Source organism: Dasypus novemcinctus, chromosome 8 (assembly GCF_030445035.2).
Source record: "Dasypus novemcinctus isolate mDasNov1 chromosome 8, mDasNov1.1.hap2, whole genome shotgun sequence".
NCBI lineage: Eukaryota > Metazoa > Chordata > Mammalia > Cingulata > Dasypodidae > Dasypus > Dasypus novemcinctus.
In genome coordinates, this window is record NC_080680.1 from 16,868,995 (window position 1) to 16,890,702 (window position 21,708).

The 21,708-nt window shown below is 39.5% G+C and overlaps 1 protein-coding gene across 5 annotated transcripts in view; it reads left to right on the plus strand.

Annotated features, from left to right (window-relative positions):
* The first annotated feature begins 6,786 nt into the window (after positions 1 to 6,786).
* The window catches only part of ZNF782 (zinc finger protein 782), a 30,881-nt gene continuing 15,959 nt past the window's right edge, over positions 6,787 to 21,708 (plus strand). For 2 of the 5 annotated variants that reach the window (XM_058301496.2, XM_058301499.2), the window contains exons 1-5: positions 7,005 to 7,128; positions 9,163 to 9,222; positions 11,549 to 11,619; positions 12,777 to 12,882; positions 12,967 to 13,093. In XM_058301496.2, the coding sequence (XP_058157479.1) occupies positions 12,880 to 12,882; positions 12,967 to 13,093 (130 nt within the window). In that variant the 5' untranslated portion in view covers positions 7,005 to 7,128; positions 9,163 to 9,222; positions 11,549 to 11,619; positions 12,777 to 12,879. Of the gene's footprint in view, positions 7,129 to 7,339; positions 7,516 to 9,162; positions 9,223 to 11,548; positions 11,620 to 12,776; positions 12,883 to 12,966; positions 13,094 to 21,708 lie in introns of all 5 variants that reach the window. The other 3 variants (XM_058301497.1, XM_058301498.2, XM_071216601.1) reach the window with 3 other exon arrangements.

The window sequence follows — 21,708 nt, forward strand, 5'->3', positions numbered from 1 at the left end:
CCTGCCCAGGAATGGCACCGCACACACGGAGAGCTGACACAACAAGATGACGCACCAAAAAGAAACTCAGATTCCTGGTGCCACTGATAAGGATAGAAGCGGTCACAGACGAACACACAGCAAATGGACACAGAGAGCAGATAACTGGGAGGGGGGAGGGGAGAGAAATAAATAAATAAATCTTTTTTTAAAAAATAAAAACAAAAGCAAAATGATGCTGGTGAGGATGTAGAGAAATAGGAACTGTTGCTGACATTGTACAGTGGTGAAGCCACTGTGGAAATTGATTTGATGGTTCATCCGGAAGTTGAAAATAGAATTACCATATGATCCGGCAATCCCACCTCTTGGTATGTATCCAAAAGAATTGAAGGCAGGTACAGCATTTATAGCAGCATTATTCACAACACAGAATATTCACAATACAGAATTATTCACCATATTCGCATACAGAACAATCTAGAACATGGATGATTTCGAGGGTTGTTTTTTTTTAATTTTTTTATTGACTTTGTAATAATATTACATTAAAAATATATATATATATATGAGGTCCCATTCAACCCCACCACCCCAACCCCACCTCTCCCCCCCAGCAACACTCATTCCCATCATCATGACACATCCATTGCATTTGGTAAGTACATCTTTGGGCACCTCTGCACCTCATGGTCAATGGTCCACATCATGGCCCATACTCTCCCCCATTCCATCCAGTGGGCCCTGTGAGGATTTACAATGTCTGGTGACTGCCCCTGAAGTACCATCCAGGGCAGCTCCATGTCCCAAAGATGCCTCCACTTCTCATCTCCTCCCACCTTTCCCCATACCCATCAGCCACCATGTCCACTTTTCCCAATCTAATGCCACCTTTTCTATGTGGACACTGGATTGGTTGTGTCCATTGCACCTCTATGTCAAGAGGAGGCTCAGATTCCACATGGATGCTGGATGCAATCCTCCCACTTTCAGTTGTAATCACTCTAGGCTCCATGGTGTGGTGGTTGTCCCTCTTCAACTCCATCTTAGCTGAGTGTGGTGAGTCCAATTAATCAGACTGTAGGTGCTGGAGTCTGCTGAGGCTCAGGACCTGGCCATCACACTGTCAGTCCAGAGATTCAAATCCCCCAAATATATCCCAAACCCCAACACCAACTGCACCTCCAGCACATTAGCATGAAAGTCCCATGAAGAGAGAGCCCATCTGAGTCCAGATTCATCACACATAATCACCATTTCCAAAGAGGGGCCATCTGACCTGATAGTTAACCCCATCGGCCATGACCATAACTCCCACGGGTCTCTTTAGCCCTCAAAGGAACCAATACCTGGGGGTTGTATCTGCTCTATCTGTCTCTCATACCCCGCTCAGTTGTGCACAAGGGCAATCCTTCTGACAGCCTCCAGACTCTTTTTTAGAGACTCGTAGCCATTTATAGGACTTTTCACTGACCCCATATTTAACTAGCCAGATGTTAATGACATGACCCCATTTGGATGAAAACGTGGTTGGGAAATTTAGAGCAGATAGGAGTTTAGGGAGAAGAGGAAATGGTTATTGATATCAAATTAGTCAAGATGTGCTAAATGTGAATTTTTCATGTGTATCTCAAGGTGAGGCATAAACTCTAATAGGAAGATTTCCCACATTTGTTACGTACGTAAGGTTTCTTTTGCATGTATTTTTATAAACTATCAATCCCTACTGTCTATGTAATTTTTTGCTGTACTGACAAAGTTGACTTTAGGCTAATGGATATTACATACTACATTCTAGATTTCTTCACTACGTAATTCCTCTGGTGCTCGATAGGGTTTGATTTCTGGCAGAAAATTTCTGCCCAGTTTGATTCCATGGAGGATAAAGTTCACGCAGAGTATTTCCTGTATTTATTCCCATCATCGGGTTACATTAGTGAGTGAATATTCTGGTGTATAATGAAGCCTGAACTGTGCTGAAAAACTGTGAGGTCTGATTTCTGGTGTAATGTTGTCCCATATTCATTGTATTCATAAAGATCCTCTCCTTTGTGAGTTCTCTGATCTAGTGTGAGGATTGCAGTATGTTCATAAGTGCCTAAAACTGGAAGCAACCAAGATGTAAATGGATGAATGAACTGTGGTACATCCATATAATAGAGTATTACTCAATGATAAAACTGAGTTATGTAGTCATGAAAATGTATGAAAGAACTTTAAATGCATATTGAGAAGTAAAAGCAATCAGTCTGAAAATGCTTCATACTGTGAGATGATATGTGAGCTCTGATTTAACCCATCACTTCTTTTAGTATTGTATTAAGAGATTACTGGTACTTTTTGTGAATTTTTGGGTACTTCCAGAAACCTAACCTGTATTGTTTATGGAATTCTTCAAAAATTTGACTTTACTTACCTGGTAAATGAAAAATGCAAGCCTTTAGTTGCTCAAAATACAATAAAGCAAAGCCTTAACTTTGTTGTGCTTCCTAGGTCATGACTTTGGAGACTGCAAGCATTTCATTTCCCCGAGCAGGATACATGAGATTCTCCACAAAAACACGCAAAAAAAAACCAAAAATGACACCCATCAGACAGATCCTTTTGAGGCTTAGGAGTTTTTATCCAGGGAACTAGGAGATATTCAGTCATAAAAACAAGAGTCAGTCTTCATGTTTCAAGTCTGAAGCATTTTATTAGAGGATATCACTTGGAAGGATGAAGGAGCCAATACCAACAATCTTAACTTTTTATACCAAAGTTGGTGGCCTTAAAGGCTCTACCCAGAAACAAATGCCCACCACAAGAGTCATTTTTCTGATGTTTCTGAAAACAAACAGTACCTTGAAAATGTCAATTTTGAGATGTAACTTTATTGATTAGACTCATGTACCAATGTCTGGCCAGTAGCTTCTTAGAAATCTGGTTGCAGCATCTGGACTTGGGGTTCCAGTGACCACTTATCAGATTCATGGATGTTAAGAACCAGTTGTGTGGTGGGTGTTTTCTTGGAATGGGGAAAAGAAAAAAAGCAAGGCTGTGACCAAGTGGTAGCAGATTGTGAGCTAGTTAAGATACTACACTGGATAGTTCAAAGATCAAGGACTTGATTCAAAACAATGTCAGAGAATAAGCAAACCTCTATATTTGCCCTAAAATAATCTTTTTTCTCATAGTCACTGGGCTGGTGTTGAAAAAATAAAATGTTTGCTTTATGCAGCAAATTAAATACAATAGCTAGTGAATTCATGATTTGAGTAGGTATATCATATGAAATTTGGGGCATTTGTTGGGAAAGTAGGAACCTGGAAATTGTTAGGCCATTTCTTTGGATTCAGATGTAATTTAAACTCATTAAGCACAATGAGTGCCTCTTGTCATCATTAGCAGCTCTGTGTGAGGCTGCTCCTGCCTTGTGGTTACTCTACAAAAGGATGAATCTCAAAATCATTACCCTGAATGAAAGTCAGACACTATAATAGAGTATGGACTGTTTGATTCCTCTTGCATGAAATTCTAGAAAAGAAAAAACTAATTTATAGTGACAGAAACCAAAGAGTACTATTCCCAGGTAGGCTTTCAATAAATGGATATTTACCTCAAGGATTGAGTCATATATAGTTTTAAATACAAGGTTATCTTCAAGAAGGGCATCATTTCCCTGAATATTCTATAAAATTATTACTGCACACATGAGGGAATATGGCTAGTAAGTACTACCTTCTCATCTATCCCTACTAGGATGGACTCAATGTGAAGACAAGATGAAGGAGAAAAAATGTACTTCCTTCGCCTAAGTGGATTTACAAAGTAGCGAGGAGGTCCAGAGTTACCATCAAAAATAAAGAATATGATCAAACCTCTAGTAAAAGTTGGTCAGAACAGATATTCTCTGCTCTGGACCCTGGGGAATCAGGCTTTTGTGGCTTACTAAATAGTTAGTATTCCTTGTACCTCGCACACTGCAATTTTAAGCCCTTTCAGTTTTGTGAAAATCAATGCTTGTGATAAGCTGAGAAAAAGTGGGAGGATCAATGGGCTTCTAACAGTACCTCTCTCACTTGTCTCTTCAGATTCCAAGGGGTGCTCCTATGTGTAACCCAACGCAGAAAGGAGATGCCTACCTTATGTGGGACCTGTCCCTACAACGTTCCTTATCAATTCCAGACCCATAATGTCTTATCCATAAATAAATAAAACACCAAAGGAATTCAAGAACTTGCTCAATATTAGAAGCAAAACTTGGTAGCATACACGAAGGTGGATACTTAGGATATTAGAGCATAAAGAGTGAAATAAATTTGGATGGCTTAAGATGATCAATACACGTGTATTCACCATGGATTCAGGAGCAAACTGTGCTGCATTTCATACCCACAAAATAAATATTTCTCTAGCGGGATTCTGACAAATACTTTTTAAACTCCCTACTTATTTCCAAAGTGCAGCCATATTTGAGAAATCAGTGGCCTGCAGAGATGTGTGTGTGTACATACATATGAAATCTCAGTATTGCAGGCAGAAAACTAACATAAGTCACCATAATAGGGATTCAAATTCTCTTTCCCAGGTCCTTGATATATCCTAGTTTATAGGCAGGAGTATTCAACTGAAGAGGAAGCTGGGTACCTTTGAATAAATTCATGATTATTTGGTCACAAATATGTACCACAAATTATTTCCAAGGAATTATCTCTTTCACACACAACCTACAATGCATGGTGGAATCATCTAGAAGTGATGGCTGCTGCAATTATAGTTCCACTTGGGTGGTTCTGAAAGTCTGTGGTGAAATAAACTCTTCCAAGTGTGCATGTGATATATATATATATTTGTCCACTTTGTGATGAGGAGAGATGTTCTGAGCTTATACTGTTTCATGTCAGATGGCTCTATGAGTTGACTGGTAGTTAGGGACTAGAAAAGAATAAGAATGGGAATATTGGTGACAAAAAAGGTTTGGAGAAGACATATGTGAATAAACTTCTAGAACAAACATAGAGTGGGGTTCATGAATGCTTACTAGAGGATAGGCCATTAGAGGGTGGGAAACGTGTATATGGGTGTATGTATGTTTATATGTGTGTATGTGTGCGTATATATATACACACACACACACACACGGTTCTCTGCTGAGCAATGAGTTGACCATTACAATAATCTCCTTCCTAAGGCCATAACTCCTATTGGGGTGCCATTTTATGCTAGGTTCCAGCAATTTTTCATACTCTTACTTCAGACCTGGTGATAGGGCTCCCTACTGTCACTAGTCACAGAGTAGTACAGCAACCCTATCCATGGTTTGTCAAAAGCCGCCCCGCCCCCCGTTTTCTTAGATTCTCCTCAGTTTGAGGATGACATTTGTTTTTTGTGGGAGCCCTGATTGAGATTCCTCACAGCAATCTGGATCATTAATTCCATGGGGTTAGGGAATTTTATCTCTTATTTCATGTTGCTCTCAAGTATCTGGTATGATGTCTACTAAAGCGTAGGTTTTCAATAAATATTTGTTGAATGAATTGACAACTTTCTCTGTATTAGTCATCTTAATGTTAAAGTCTATTATAATGGATTTAATAAAACTCCACCAGTAGTTTTATACACATTATTTATAGTTGGTTAAGAATTACAAATACTGGGGGAAAGATGGACCATATGTGCATGAAAATCCAATATAATTAACCTAAAAGTTTGGTGAAACAATAAAGAGATTTCCGCAAGAAATTATGTTTGTACAAAAACCAACAGTTTTCTTATATACGCTATAACTGCAGGACCAGATTTGGCCCCAGTTTGGAACTTTCAGGCTGGCCTGCCAGGCACCCAATAACAGACCATTGAGTCCGTAGGCTACGAGTCTGTAAAAAGATGCCAGGATGAAAACTTGTAAGTTATGAAATAAGTTTACAGTTAATATAATTTCAATCTTAAATACTTCAATATTTTTTTTTCAAATAACATTTCTAATTTTTTATTATGGACATAATTTTTAATAAACATCCCTATTCCTTTCTACTTATCATACAGAAATAACTGTCACAATATCTTAACATTTTCACAAGAAAATTTTTAAGGCTTCTGGCACATGGAATGTATAATATCTGTGTAATGATAATGTCATAATTATATAAGAAAATATTTAAAATTCTTGTGCAATTTAAATCCTAAAGATGAAAAAACCAATTGTTCCATGTTAATAAAACATTAAAATACTATGAACTTCTAATGAATTTGATGCAGATTTTCTAATTACATAAAGAACATAGACTTATATATTTGTTATTGTTCATGAGAGAACGTTCTCATATTTTTCCTGTTAACCACAGTCCATTTTTCACCACTGAATTCCCTGTGTTATCCCACTCTATGCTTTGTACAATTCATACAAAGTGGTACACATTTTTTTAATAAAGACTTCAACATTTGTTAAATATATATAAAATACCATGGTAAACATCAGTGGCTTCAGTCTTTGAGGCGATGTTATTGCAAATGGAATTGTTTTCTTAATTTCCTTTTTTTTTTATTGACTTTGTAATAATATTACATTAAAAATATATATGTGAGGTCCCATTCAACCCCACCCCCCCGCCCCCCCCTCCCCCCCCCCAACAACACTCGTTCCCATCATCATGACACATCCATTGGATTTGGTAAAAATACTTCAATATTAATGCCTTTAACAATTCAAGTTTCCCCAAATGTCTTATGAAAAAAGGCGGCTATTTCAGTCGGGACTTGTTCGGGACCACGTCCATCCGGATCCATCCGTACCAAGCTTTGTCCTTGGCGGTTGAGTTCAAGTTTAACCCTTAACTTCTATGGGCTCTGAGAGGACATGGGAAAGGGAGACCTTTAAAAATATCAGACCTCAAAAAAAAAAAAAATAAGAATTATCAGTGGTCAACTTTCTATAATCTCTCTCTCTCCCTGCATTAGGGAAACAATCACTGTAAGAAACCGTTGGAAGAGCGACGCGGACGTTTGTAGGAAATGTAGTCTAGCCTCGTACTCGTTCACCGAGCAGCATTCTGGGAACATGTCTGCGCTTCCTTTGCGCATGTGCGGTCATAGCTTCGCCTCCTCACTTCACCTTCTCGATCTTCCTGGGAGCTTCCTGGGACCCTCGGGCTCTACACCCGGTAGAGGGTAAGCGCCCGGGGTGAGCGCGCGGAGGGGACTAGCCAGGAAGGGCGAGCTTGGGCCCGGAAATGGGGAGTGGGTGTCCGTGGCCTGTGCGCGCGCCCGGCGGGGCGGTCGCCTGCCTTGCGGGCTCCCGGGTTGTCGGGGCTGCAGAGTCCTCGTCGGGAGTAGGTTTTCTGTACGATCAAAATGTGCGGGGACCTTGTGCTCCTCCTAGATACGACTCGACCGGGGAAAAGCCCTGCCGGACGTGGGGAGGACAGTTTATATTTATATCGTTGACTGTGAGCTTAGCAAGAAAAGCATGCCGTGGATCTGCGGGCCCTGAAGCGAGAAAGACCCGAGTAAACTGCAGATCTGTCACCTGCCACCAGGGAGAGATAAGGAGCCAGGGTAAGGGTCATTTCACTCATCTGAAAAGAAAGTTATAATAATGGCTGCTTCAGGATGTTTTGAAAAGTAAAGTGTCAACTCTAATTATACAAGTGCCGGGTACAAAACACTGAGTGACAACGGCTTTTATGTTTAGAAGACCCTTTGTTCTTTTCATTTAGTAGCTTATGTAAACCTCACAATCACTTTATTAGGTCGGTATAACCGTATGCATTAAAAATAAAATTCGAGGTTCAAGTCGGTGGATTGATGTGCTCGGTTCACAAGCTAGCTGGTAGGCAAGCTTGGATTCAAAAGCAAGTGTACTTTACCCCCAATCTCAGGCTCTTTCTAATATCACACCTGCCGTAAACACAGGATTACAGCCTTCACGGCATTTAACAGTGACCTGTCCACAAGTCCCTGGGATAATATGTGACGTGAATGTAAATGCCATGTGGCAAATGCATTCTGGGATTTCTAATGTCTCTTTAGATCTCTTGGGTCAAAGTTCCTAGTCCTTCCTGCACTGGCAGGCTGTCAATGTTTTACATCTGATAATACAGGGAGTTGCAACAATCGGGTTTTTGGCCCTTGTATGAATTTGCTTCCCTAGTCTATGGCCCACATCTCTTGGAGAAAAGCAACCGTCATAAGGTAGGAAGCTGAGGGCCCCTGGGAACTGAAATCTTACCCAAAAGAGAATGTTTCTCTGACTTTTTACCTCTCACCAGAGCGTCAGAGGAGAGGCAGAATTGCCCAGAAAGGAGTAGGTTCTGCTTTACTCAGCCAAAAGCAGTTCTTGATCCCCCTGCCCAGAATGATCCAAACTTGATGATGTCATCATTCATCTCCAAAAGCCACCACTGACTGACAGCGAAGGTTTTGAAGCAGCTTTGAGAAGAGCGAGTTGAGACGACGAGACCCAGAGGCAGGGTGTCCAGAAAGGGCCACTTCATAGGAGACCTTGTATGGGCAAGGTCTGGAGATAAGGGATAACCAGCTAGCAGTGAGGTAATTCTGTCTCCACCCATCCCTAAAAAGTTCCTATTGCCCTCGTTATCCACTCTGTGCAAATTATGTGCTGCTGTGACACCTGCCCATTACCTCATGTGGCACTACTGACATCCTCACCTTATAGAATCCTAGAATGATGCTTCATGAAGAGTTTCCTTGGTTATCTGTTTCTGACTCTTTTGAAAGTTTTAAAGACATAGGGCTTAACGACTTCAGTAACTTGTCCAGGGACAGTATCACTGAGAAAATAGATAACTGATGGACGGTGAGTATTTCTCTGCTAAGTTAATTTTAATGAAAGAATAGTGTCTTTTTCTTTGGTGTACTATAATTCAACTAAACCCCTTTTTTGTTTTTATTTCTTTTTTTTTTTTAATTTGCTTTTTGTCAGAAGGACTCATGTGTTATTAATAGATCGAGAGGAAAATTTATATTCACCTAATGAAGAGTTGCAGGTTTAAGTCCCCATGTTCATTTCAGAGGTACAGGTACAAATACTATAACCTCATCATGGTCCTTCTCATGGCCCAAAAAGCCATCTTCTCATAGGGAGGCTGCTCCCCAGTTGGAGTGCTTAGATTTGGGGCAGGTAAATCTAGGAGCAGAAGGACACCAGATTTCATGACCCCTATTCTCTTTCTGTCCCCACAGCTAAATGGTCACAATTCTCCACATTCTCCAAATAATGGCAGGAAATAAAAAAACTCTCAGGTGAGCTCTTTGTTCATTCCCCACTCTGCACTGGATTTAGGAGGATTATAAGGGTCCATACATTAATTGGAAAAGGAGAACTATAAATACATTCAGTCAGACATTTCATTAACTCTGATATTTGCTGTCAGCTGTTGGTAGGTAACCTAAGTCAGTGCAAGTAGGTTCCCTCCAGTTACCAGTTTGCTAAAATGTCATGTTAGTCATGAATTTATATTGAATTATACTGAATACTTTTTGAGTATCTATTGAAAAAAAAGCCATAGTTTCTTTACTTTAATCTATGAATATTGTGAATTGCATAACCTATTTTCTAACTTTAATGTGCTTTTAAATTTCTTTGTAGACCATACTTACTAATAAGTATGTTAAGTTTTCCTAAGTTTTTTGTTTATTTTCATGTGGGTTTATTTTTATAATTTTTTTGCTAATACTGTATTCAGGATTTTCCTGCATTCCCAAATTAGATTATAATTTTCTTGTGTACTGTCTCATTATGGTACCCTGGTTATAGCTGCAAAACAAAGGGGCCCTTTCTGCTTTTTTTTTTTCCTTTCTAGTAACCTAGATGAGAAAAGTATCTGTTATTTGTAGATTTCAGTGAAACTCACCTATAAAATTGGCCTTTCCAGAACTTTTTTTGTGAAGTTTTGATTATTGATTTATGAAATAGTCATAAATCTATCCTGGATTTCTGTTTTCTCAATTTACTTTTTGCCATTACATTTTCATAGAAAATTGTTTATTTTTGTTTACTTTGTAAGATGTATTTCCATGGGTATGTTTATAATATTATCGTAGGAGTCTTTATCTTTTCTTAATATCAGTACGTCCTTTTTTATCTATATTTAACATTTTATTTTGGTTTCGAGGCTGTTGATCAGAAAAGGACAAAATACGTTCTAGTAGACCCAATCTGGAACCTAGAATTTCATGGTTCTGGGGTCTTAGCATTTTGTGCTGGTAGTGTTCTTTAAATATTTGAGTAGAGGGACAGCCACTCGCCTTATTTGTGCTCTCCACCTTTGCACAACCACCTGTCAGTACCATTTGTTAAGAAGAATATACTTTCTCCATTGAATTTCCATGGCATCTTTGTTTGAGGTGCTGAATATACATGGTCTATTTCTGGATTCTGTTGTTTGATCTGGGTTTATCCTTTTGTTAATATCACACTGTCTTGATTAGTGTCTCTTTACAGTAAGTCTTAAAATGATGTATCTTATAAACTTTGTTCTTTTCAAAATTGTTTTGAATATTCTGGTTCCTTTTATATATATATATTTATTTATTCTATATATTTTTATGTATATTTTTTTTTTTTTAAATAAGCTTGCCTTGCTCAAAAAAGCCAGCTGAAATTTTGATTTTCACTTTGTCTGACATCATGATATTGAGCCTGTCTTGATTTATTTAAAAGAGTTTTAAACTGAGAAAGAACAGCTCTGACATATATTTTTAAAAGATAGTCCTGCCTATTATTCAAAGGTAGACTCTAGTGGGACAGTGTTGGAAGCAGGATCAATGTAGGAAGCTATTTCAGTAATCCTAGCAAGAAATGATGCTCTGAAGGCTGTTAGCAATTGTGGTACTTTGAAGTGATCATATCCTGAAATTATTTTGAAGGTAGAGCTAATAGGATGAGATTGTCAGCTTCCCTGCAGTCTTACAAATAGAACATGTGGTGTGAAACTTTTTGAATTTTTACTAATGTGATAAAAACATGGTATCTCAGTTTAATCTTAACAGCTTTTATTTTCTCATGAGTGAGGTGGATCGTTTTTGTTTGTGATGTTTGTGATGTATTTATATTTCTTTTTATTGAACTGCTTATCTCCTACTTGTTTTTGTTTTGATGTGCTAATCTTTTAATTCTTGTATTCAGTATATCTTTATTGCTTTGTCCTGTGATATAAATTATACAGTTTCCTATAGTTTGCCATTTGTACTTTTGCTTTGTATATGATATATAGACAATTTTTTTTTGCCATAAAAACATTAGATTTTTATGTTGACGAATTTAGCAGTTTATTCTTTTATGATTCTGGGTTTTTGCATCATAGTTGGGTGTTTTCAATTCTAATATTGTAAAGAATCATTCCATGTAGTCTTCTAGAGTGTGACTGATTTTTTCTTAGATTTAGATCTTTTATTCAATTGAATTTTGTCCTGTTCTGCAATGTGAAGTATATATCTTTCATGTCCCAGAAGGTCCTATAGTTATCCCTATGACATTGACATCCAGCCTTTTGACATGCCACCTATATTACAATTAGGAAATTGTGTATATTTGTGTCTATTTCTGACTTTGTCTTCTGTTCCTTAGGTCAGTTCATTTCATCATGTACAAAGACCACAGTTTTAATAATTGAACCTTTTTAAATATTTCAATATCCAGTAAGTCTTCTTCACATATTTGATGTTTTTCAACTCTTTCTGCCTATATATGCCTGTTTAGTTTTCCATATCCATTTTTTGAGTCAAGAAAAGGAAAATGAATCTGTCCATATTTATAAAGGATAATATGTCATGACAAAGTTACTGATATTCGAGGAATTTGAGTTAATAGAAGTTCATCATCATTCATGAGAGTAACAAAGGAGAGAAATTATATGCTCATGAATATATGTAGTAAGTGTATTTTAGAATATTTAATATGCATTCATGATAAGTTATTAACATACTAGGAATACAAGAGCTCTTTCTTTATCTGATATATGGTATGTAAAAATAACCCACCCTAGTAACATTATATGTGATAACTTAGTACAGAAGACTTTTCTCTTGAGATTGAAAATATATTATTGGAAATTTTAACCATGGATATAAAGAAAGAAAACGCATATAAGGTGCAAAGATGAGAAAGGGAGAAATAAAACTCCAATTTTTTAGACATGAAATGATTGTGTATTTAGAAAATCCAGAATTTACAAATATAAGAATGAATAAGTCAGGTTAGCAAGTAGGGGGAAGTGGACTTGGCCCAGTGGTTAGGGCATCCGTCTACCACATGGGAGGTCCGCGGTTCAAACCCCAGGCCTCCTTGACCCGTGTGGAGCTGGCCCATGTGCAGTGCTGATGCACGCAAGGAGTGCTGTGCCACGCAGGGGTGTCCTCTGCATAGGGGAGCTCCACGCGCAAGGAGTGCACCCCGTAAGGAGAGCCGCCCAGCGCGAAAGGAAGTGCAGCCTGCCTAGGAATGGTGCCGCACACAGAGAGCTGATACAACAAGATGACGCAACAAAAAGAGACACAGATTTCCATGCTGCTGACAACAACAGAAGCGGACAAAGAAGATGCAGCAAATAGATGCAGAGAACAGACAACCGGGGCGGGAGGGGGAAGGGGAGAGAAATAAATAAATCTTTAAAAAAAAAAAAAACTTAGCAAGTAGGTAGATACAAGGTCAGTATTTTTTAAAAATCAAAATCATTATCCAAGCAACAAACAGAAAATGAAAGCTTATACTGTGATATCATTTATAGAAACATCATCAGATATTAAATTTGAGAATCACCTGTATTTCTCTCTGTGTCTGCCTTATCCATAACTAGAGCTCCTGAAGCATTTCTTCTGACATTGTGTCAAGATTTCCTACAGTCAGGACCGTCATAGGAATCCTTTATACCGTTTTGTTTGAAACTCTCAACAGCAAACATGGTAAGAGTTGATTTCCTAAGTAAGGTATTTTCGTTGTCACCTGTTTGTGGACCCTTCAGATTGACCAGAAATGTGCCTTTTCAGGCCTCAGTGTCATTCAGGGACGTGGCTGTGGAGTTCACCCAGGAGGAGTGGCAACACCTGGGCCCTGCTCAGAGGACCCTGTACAGAGATGTGATGCTGGAGAACTACAGCCACCTCGTCTCAGTGGGTGAGCAGATCCTCACATGCAACTCCCTATAGAGTACATTTCTGTTTTTTCTTTTTTTAATTTTGTTCATATTTGTTTAGGTATATTTAATGGAACATTAAAGTCTGGACTTTTCAGTGTAAAAGTCCAATAATCCATTGTATTTTAAGAAATGTATATAGTTGATTACTATCCACCAATATCATATTGTAGAATATTTCCATTACCTCAAAAAATTTTCTTGTAGTCTTTTGCAGTGAATCCTTTTCCTCCATCCCTACCCCTTTGACCCCAGCAGCCACTGATTTGCATTCTGTCACAATAATTTTGCCTTTTCTTGATTTTTATGTTAGTGGAATCATGAAGTATATATTCTCTTTTGTCTGGGTTTTTTTTTTTAACCTAGCATAATACTTTTGAGATTCATGTGTTTTTATGTAGTAGCTTATTTTTTTATCCTGAGTACTATTCATTGGTACAAATATCCCACTGTTTATTACTTATCACTTGGAAGACTTATGGTTTTTCCCCCCCAGTTTGGGGCTTTTATGAATAACATTGCTATGAATATTTACATACAAGTCTTTGTGTAAACATCTCTTTTCATTTATCTCGTATATATATCTAGGAGTAATCTTGCTGGTTCTTTGAATATGTATCTTTAAAAAAACTGTCAAATGTTTTCAAACTGGCTGTGCTGTTTTTATGCACATTAGCAATATACAAGAGTTCTTATTCTCTTTGGTTACCAATTTTGGTTTGATAAGTGTTATTTTTTCAAGGAGGTACCAGGACCTCATATATGGGAAGCAGGCTCTCAACCACTGAGCTACATCCCCTCCCCAAATCTTACTATTTTTAACCATTCTACTTGTATCTTATTAAGTTTTAATTTGCATTCCCTGGTGGCTAAAAATGTTGGACTCCTTTCCCATGTCCTTTCTGACCATTCATAAATCTTTAGTGAAATCAGTCAAATCTTCAGTCTGTTTTTGTTTACTTTTTTTATCTGTTGTCTTATTTCTGCGTTGAAAGAGTTCAAACCTTTTATTATATATATTTTCTGCACATTATTTTCTCTTCATCCTTGGCTTGAAATTTGATTTTCTTAAATAATTTTTTTGAAGAATAAAATATTTTCATGGTTTTTGAGGTTTTCTCATATACTTTTCCTAAAAATTTTTTGTATGTCCATAATTATAGATTCACAAGAATTATCCAAAATTGTATTCTTTGCCAAGTTTCATCAAATGGTTACATCTCGTTTATTATTCAACATCACCAGGAAAATAGCATTTGTACAATGTGTGTGAATAGTTCTTTGCTGTTTTATCTCATGCATAGAATTATGTCATTACCACCCCAGTCAAGAAACAGACTCTTCTATCACCACAAAGATCTTTCTTGTACTAACCTTTTATAATCACACCTGTCTTCTCTCCCACCATTCCTAATCTGTCAGCTACAATCTGTTTTCCATCTCTATAATTTTGTTATTTCAAGAATGTTACATAAATGAAACCATACAGTGTATCTTATGTTGAGATTAGTTTTTTAACTCAGCATAATGCTCTTGAGGTTTATCCAAGTGGTAGTTTGTATCATTAGTTCATTCCTTTTGTTACTGTGCAGTGTTCTGTTGTATGACATTTTAAATTTGTTTAGCCATTCACCTATTGAAGGACATTTAATGTGTTTCAGTTTTTGGCTAGTACAGATAATACTGCTATGAATATTTTTGAATAGGTTTTTATTTTTATGGGGAAAAAAATACCCAGGAGTATAATTGCTAGGCCAAATGGTAAGTGTATATTAAGTTTTTTAAAAAATTGAAAAATGTTTTCCAGAGTGCTTATATCACTTTACACTCCCACTAGCAGTGCCTAAGCGATCCAGTTATGCCCTGTCCTCACAAGTACTTGGTACTGTCTTTTTTTATATCAGTGTTTGTGAGAGTTACGTAGTATAATTTTACTTTATCTAATATTAACATAACATGAGACTTTCTTTTTTATCAGTGTTTGCATGGTATCTTTTTCTTTCCTTTTATTTTTACTTTTAACTTCTCTTTGTTTTTATGTTTAAGGGGATTTCTTTTACACATGATATAGTTGAGTCTTGTAGACACCATTTAGCTGGTTCTTGCTGTCAAACTCTACCTTTTAAGTGGAACAATTAGACCATTTTTTCATTTGCTTAATGTTAATATTGATATAGTTGGCTTTAAATGTATTATATGAGTATTGTTTAGGATATTATTTATAAGTTTTTCAGGTGACAGGATGCAAGCAATATAGCCAGAGAGCTGAGAATACATGAAGTGATACCTTTATTAGATCAAAGTGCCTGGAGAGGGAGAAAAGAGATTTATGAATGGTCAGAAAGGACTAGGGCTTATCTATCCAAGGTTCCCACGATGGCCAGTGGAGGAAGGGGAGAAAGCCCATAAAGTTCCCTGGCCCTCACCTTTATTGTAACCCAAAGGGGAGAAGTAGGGGTTTCCTGCAGATGCTGGGGATTGGCATCTTTAAACTATCTGACACAAAGGCCAGAATCAGCAAGGACCTTTCTGGGAAAACTGAGGATGGCCCTTATCTTCCAAACCTTACGGAGCTACGTGCGTTACTCGTTATGGTTACATCCAAGGCAAGGCTAAAGGGTATGGTCACTCAGAGGGAAACTTACGACTAGGATAGGCAAGATGATGAGACACCAAATGTAATTTATTTTATGCCTTTACAATCCATCCTTTGGTGCCTCAGTATCATTTTTTAAGTGGGTTATGACCTGAGTAGTCAAAATATTTAAAGATGTATTTACGCTATTTCTTCTGGTTGGAATGATCAGTCTAAATAAGGGTAACTAGTCCTATGACTAATAATTGGAAGGCTTGGCAGAGCCAGTCTCCACAGGTAGTGGATCCTAGTCATGAGAAAAGGTTCTGGGCAGGATTGAAGACAGTGAAAGTTTGGGAAGAATTATACATTTTAACAGAAGTATTGGAGACATTATTAAAAATGTGTGTCTTTTGTAATTTATATTTGATTTGCCCTAAGTTGTTAATGTACACACAATGGCCATACAAGTCATAGCATAGACTCCCTACTCCTTAGCAGATAATCCAGTGCTAGTTTGTTGACAAAGACAGCTTGAGCTATGCTTTTGTTGCTTGAGACCTAGGGTCTGGTATACCAGTTACATATGCTGGGCTGCTGGGCCTGACAACCCTTGATTGGCTGGAGGATATCCATTTACTGTTGTAGGAATGTGGCTCCCAAAGTATTTCCAGTGACCCCAGTGAGGACTCCCATTCGTAATAACATGGGACCAGGGTGGCTTTGGGTGAGAGGCTCCCTCCAAAGGTATTGGCTATATTGTCATAGTGGACCAGTCCCCATCTGTCAGAGGAAACTAAAAGAACAGGAAGTTTGATGATATAGACCAGTAGAAGACAGGGTCACAGTAGAAGACAATTGATACATCCCTCGGAGTAATGCTCTCTTGAGTGGCTGTGTGGTGGTAGTATCAGTTCCATATAGTGACATTTGGCAAGGATTTTGGGTTTTGGGGTACATATAAAAAGTAAAATAAGTGTATATGACTTTAATGTGGTTGTCATGTGTGACTCACATTTTCCTCTAGGCAGATTTGTGGAGGGACACATAGTAGCCACCCTATGATCATCTCATAGCTTTAGGGGTACTCAAGGGTAAGTGACATTTGTTCAAGGCAGGGAATCATTGAAACCACTTTGTCAGGGTAGAGTACAAACTTGGGATATAGGCCTGCACATGGTGGTGGCATACCCAGTAGATCCGTGGTTGTAGCTTATGGGCCGGTATTTCAGTGACATGCATAAAAAACCTGTCAGTGGGTAAATATTCCCAAGAGGATGAATCAGGTATTCTGGGGAGAAGGGCGACGAAGGTGGAGATGTAGGTATGGGTTTGGAAAGTAACCATGACACTGTACAGGGAGCCCTCAGTTGGGATCTGAGGCAAGAATTTCTCTGCATTAGTAAAAAAAGAGAAAGGAGGTCAGGGAGGGGCTCTGTGACAGACATGAATCATCATCCTCAAGGTTACATATACATTATTTAATCTTTAGGAATTTGCTCATGTCAGGGTGAGCTGACAGTTGTGGAAGGATAGCTTACTGTTTTGCAGGCTTTAAGGAACTGCATGGGCATGCTGGGCAGGCATTAGCAATCTTCTGAGACCTAGGGCTGCAAACAGTGCCGTAAGTCCTGCGTTCCAACTGCTCCAGCTACTTTGGTGGATTTGACTGGAGGTGAGGTTCTCCCAGCAATGAGGTCATAAACTGGAGTGCTGTCATCTGGTCACTGGGGACCAACTTCCTTCCCCAGTAGTAATCCATAAAGGATGGGGCTTTTAAATACCACTAGGAATCTCTGGTCATGATATCTCTGTAGGTTCTGTGAAATGGTTTTTATCCCTGACCTCTATGACTTTTTTTTAAAAAACTTCTCTCCCCCACCCTGTTGTCTGCTCTGTGTCCATTCGCTGTGTGTTCTTCCGTGTCCCCTTGCATTCTTGTCAGCGGCACCGGGAATCTGTGTCTCTTTTCTGTTACATCATCTTGCTGCATCAGCTCTCCATGTGTGCAGCTCCAGTCCTGGGCAGGCTGCGCTTTTCTCATGTGGGGCGGCTCTCCTTATGGGGTGCACTCCTTGCTTGTGGGGCTCCCCTGTGCGGGGGACACCCCTGCATGGCATGGCACTCCTTGCATGCATCAGCACTGCATGTGGGCCAGTTCACCACACAGGCCAGGAGGCTCTGGGTTTGAACCCTGGACCTCCCATGTGGTAGGCAGACGCTCTATCAGTTGAGCCAATTCTGCTTCCCTCTATGACTTTTAGAAAGTTATCTAGGATGCATCTAGCAGAGGCTTTAGGTGCATGTTCCCACGTGATTACCCACACTTCCATCTGCAGGGAGAATGTGTTTTGTCCACACTTATATGCCAATTGAATGGTAATTTTCTGTAGGCCCTCTTTGCATTCCTAGCTCTGTCTTCAATTAGTCTGTCTGGCAGGCTGGGGTAGAAGACAATGAGCCATGCAGGTTTGATTGGATTATACTTGTGGGGTCATTGGTATTGTATGGGAATCTTATTTAGGGTATGTTGAGTCAAGAATCATTTATGCATCAGACCCATTTGTGCTAATGGACCCATTTGGTATTTAGGTTGGATGGCTTTGGGTCATTAGCCATGCTTGGTGGCATGCTGAGGGAAGGTGGTTGAATAGTGACAGCCAGCAATCTCCTCTGTCCCATCTCTGAGTGTAGTTTTAGGTTTGGCTGAGTATCGTTTCATCATTCCTGGGCCTGCATAGTGGGACCTTGTGTGTTGGTAAATAAGCCCATGCCCCATGTAGCCAGCAAAAATACTAAAACCCGAGCCAAGGTAGACATTGACATTATGCCATTCAGTGAGGACAGGTTTCTGGGGTCCTTGTACTTGTATGACAGCTAGAGTTGGTGTTGTTTCTCCCTTGATTTTATAATGCTTTCTCTCAAGGCTTACTCGGGGTCTGGTGTTTGCCAGCCTGATACTGTGCCTTGTGTGTATAATCAGCACGCAGAGGAGGGTAAAAAGAATTCATTTTGTGATTGACCAGCATCCACGAAACATAGTTTTTCTCACTTCTAAAGGTGACCCAGATCATTCCAGTACTTGGTTTGGAATCTATAATCTCTAATTCCTGCTGGCTCTGGCATTGATAGGAAGTAGTCTTATATAATTAATGTCACAGTAGGAGAAGGATTTATCTCCAACCTGTGAAACATGACCCATCTGTAGGATGCCAGTGTTTGGTTTTGGAGTACAAGTCACAACCTTTAGTAACAATTTTAGTCAGTGGTGAGCCTAGAGGCAGTCCCTTTCTATGTGCCTCCCTCCAGGGCAGAGGAACCTCTGAGTCCTGTGCTGCTATGGGCCCAGATCATTGTTAGGGGGAGATTTGGGGGCCTGAGTGGGCAGTCTCTGAGAGACTTGCCACATCTGCTGTGTAAGAATGAATTTTAGATAGTTTTAACAGTAGTGTCATTGAACAGTGAGTCCAGTGTGGTGAGTTGAGTGTGTATGGAAATGGGTGAGACTAGAAGCTGTTTGCAGATGTGGAACCTGCCTTAAATGTCTCTCTTGTATGAGAAAATAGTTTAGTTTCCATTGCCTGACCCTCCTGACAGCCCTTTGGCCACAACCCAGGAATCAGTAAAGATTCGTAGTTTAGGCAGCTGGCAGCTGAGAGCATCCTGGAGGACTGACTGGACCATTTTCATCTCTGTGAACTGTGCAGACCCCAAACAACCATTTTGAGTAAGAGGGGTATTTAAGGCCAGGAGATGGGCAGTGGCCCTCCAGCAAGCTGTATTGCCTACAAATGATAATGTTGTCCTCTTTAAGATATACCAACTCCCTTTCCATGACAGTCAGTTGTTCCCAAGGAGCTCCTCACTTGACTAGAGGAAGGGATAGTGGGGGCACCATCTCTAGTGTCTCAAGATGAGTGGGCTACGGGCTGATCATGGGGGAAGCCACATCTTCCTGTAACTTGGAAAAATCCTGTTTGTCAGGTTTAGCCTTCATCTGTGTACCATTTCCATGTTATATACCAGTGAGGATTCAGTGGCTATGCTAAGCCCTACTGGGTATTATTTCTTACCCATGGCTTTATGGGAGTCTGCATGCACAGGGTGACCAGTTGTGGCTCTGTAAGCACCTTCATTTTTGAAGAGTCTGAAAAGCAGCCAGGATTTGCTATGCATAGTCCAATGACTCCAAGAGGCATATTTGGAGATGGCCAAGATCTCTAATCTAAAATCTGTTCCCAGTGGAACAGGAGGCATGTCTTGGGAAACGACTTATTATGCCAATTCTATAATAAAGTTTTGAGACTTTCCCCAGTAAAAAGGCACAGATGTACATGTGATTTTGTATGTGGAATGTAGTGAAAATGAGAGATATGAGATGTGTTACATCCAGAATAAGCCTTAGAGGTGTTGTGTGTGTCTTAAATGGGCTTGTTTTGATGGTGGTGGGTATCTGGTTGCTCTAAGGGGACCAGTTGATGGCCAGGAATTTGACAGAGTGTGCTGGCTGTTATATTTTATGGGGTGCTATTTCTCATTCTTGTTTTTATAAATTATACGTGAGTGTGTGTAGGTCCTCCCAGGAGCCCCTCTTAGAGTCATCCCTTCATCAGTTCTCAGCTGTGTAGTTCCTTTATTAAACTGCTTTTTACAGACTATTTTTTAAGGTCTTGGCAGCAGCAGTTAGGATTTTTTTAAGTGTTGGCACTGAGTAAAACCTGTTAGCCAAGTCAGTCACAGCAAAAAACTGCCCATGTATATATCTTTTTCTTTTTCTTTTTCTTTTTTTAGATATGTTAGGAATAGGAGCTTTGATGGACAGGACTTGTACATTAAGGTTGGTATAACTAATGGTCAGTCACCCTTCACTGGTGAAGGTTTTAAGAACTGACTGCGTAGGGCTACTATGGAAGATGCTAGGTATAATGACACCTTCTTGGAGGAGATTTTGGATTATAGCCCAGAGTCCCACAGTACCTCATTTCAGGCGATATTGCAGTGTTTATCACCTTGATTGGCAGAGAGAGTTCCACATGGGTCCCTTTTGGCATGGCCCATCAAGGGAGGCAAAGATTTGATCTTATTTCAGTCACACATCCAAGCATGAATACCTCTAGTGGGAAAAGTAAGAGCTAAAAAATGCCAATGCTAGGGGTAGCTGTTTAATAAGAATTGTTCCAATAGTCACAATATGTAGGAGGAATAGGTGTAGGCCCCTGTCATCTCTGTCATGACCTGATAAGCCAGGATCTGGGGCTTTGTTGTGAATCCCCCCATGTCTTGCCAGTAGTGCCACCCTGCCCATAGCCACACAGACAGTATGGGCTAAGCCCATAAGGTCGAGCAAGGCTGTCAAGTTACTTGGGGGAAGGGGGCTCCCTATAAGAAAACTTTCCACTGTTTGGTGTGAACGGGGGGATTCCTCAGGGCTGGAGATGAACTGGGGTCTCTTTTGTCTGGATGAATGGGCATCCATTGCATCATCTCAGTATTTTTATATGTAACAGTGGGGCCTCATTAATTATTTGCCAGTGGGTATCTACCTTGTCTTTTTTTTTTTTTTTAAGTCAATAGATGAGGGGCTCAGAGTCTTTAGTGATATTAGTGCCTCATTTCCTGGGTGTTACGAATAAATCAGACCCATGTTGAATACCCTTTGCAACCAGTCTGCCACCATTTCTCCCTCCTGCTGAACAAAATCCTTAAGAATGGTTTAAATTTCTACTCTGGTAATATCTTTCATTTCAGCTTCCCCCTATGTTCCCTGGCCAGGGAAATATTCCCTAAACCCAGAGACGGTATACTACGCTTGAACAAGGTCTGACAGATACAGTAAACAGGAGACCCACAAGTCCTTACTCCCTGGGTGGCCTGAGGCACATAGACCTGGTTAACAGCCTCTTATATACTTTATGTGGGCCTCTGTTTCTTTGCAAGACAGTAGTGGAACTTATACCAACTTTTCGCTGGTCTCATTTAGTCCTGTGCTCCTTTGCAAGGAGTGATAGAGATTCTTGCACC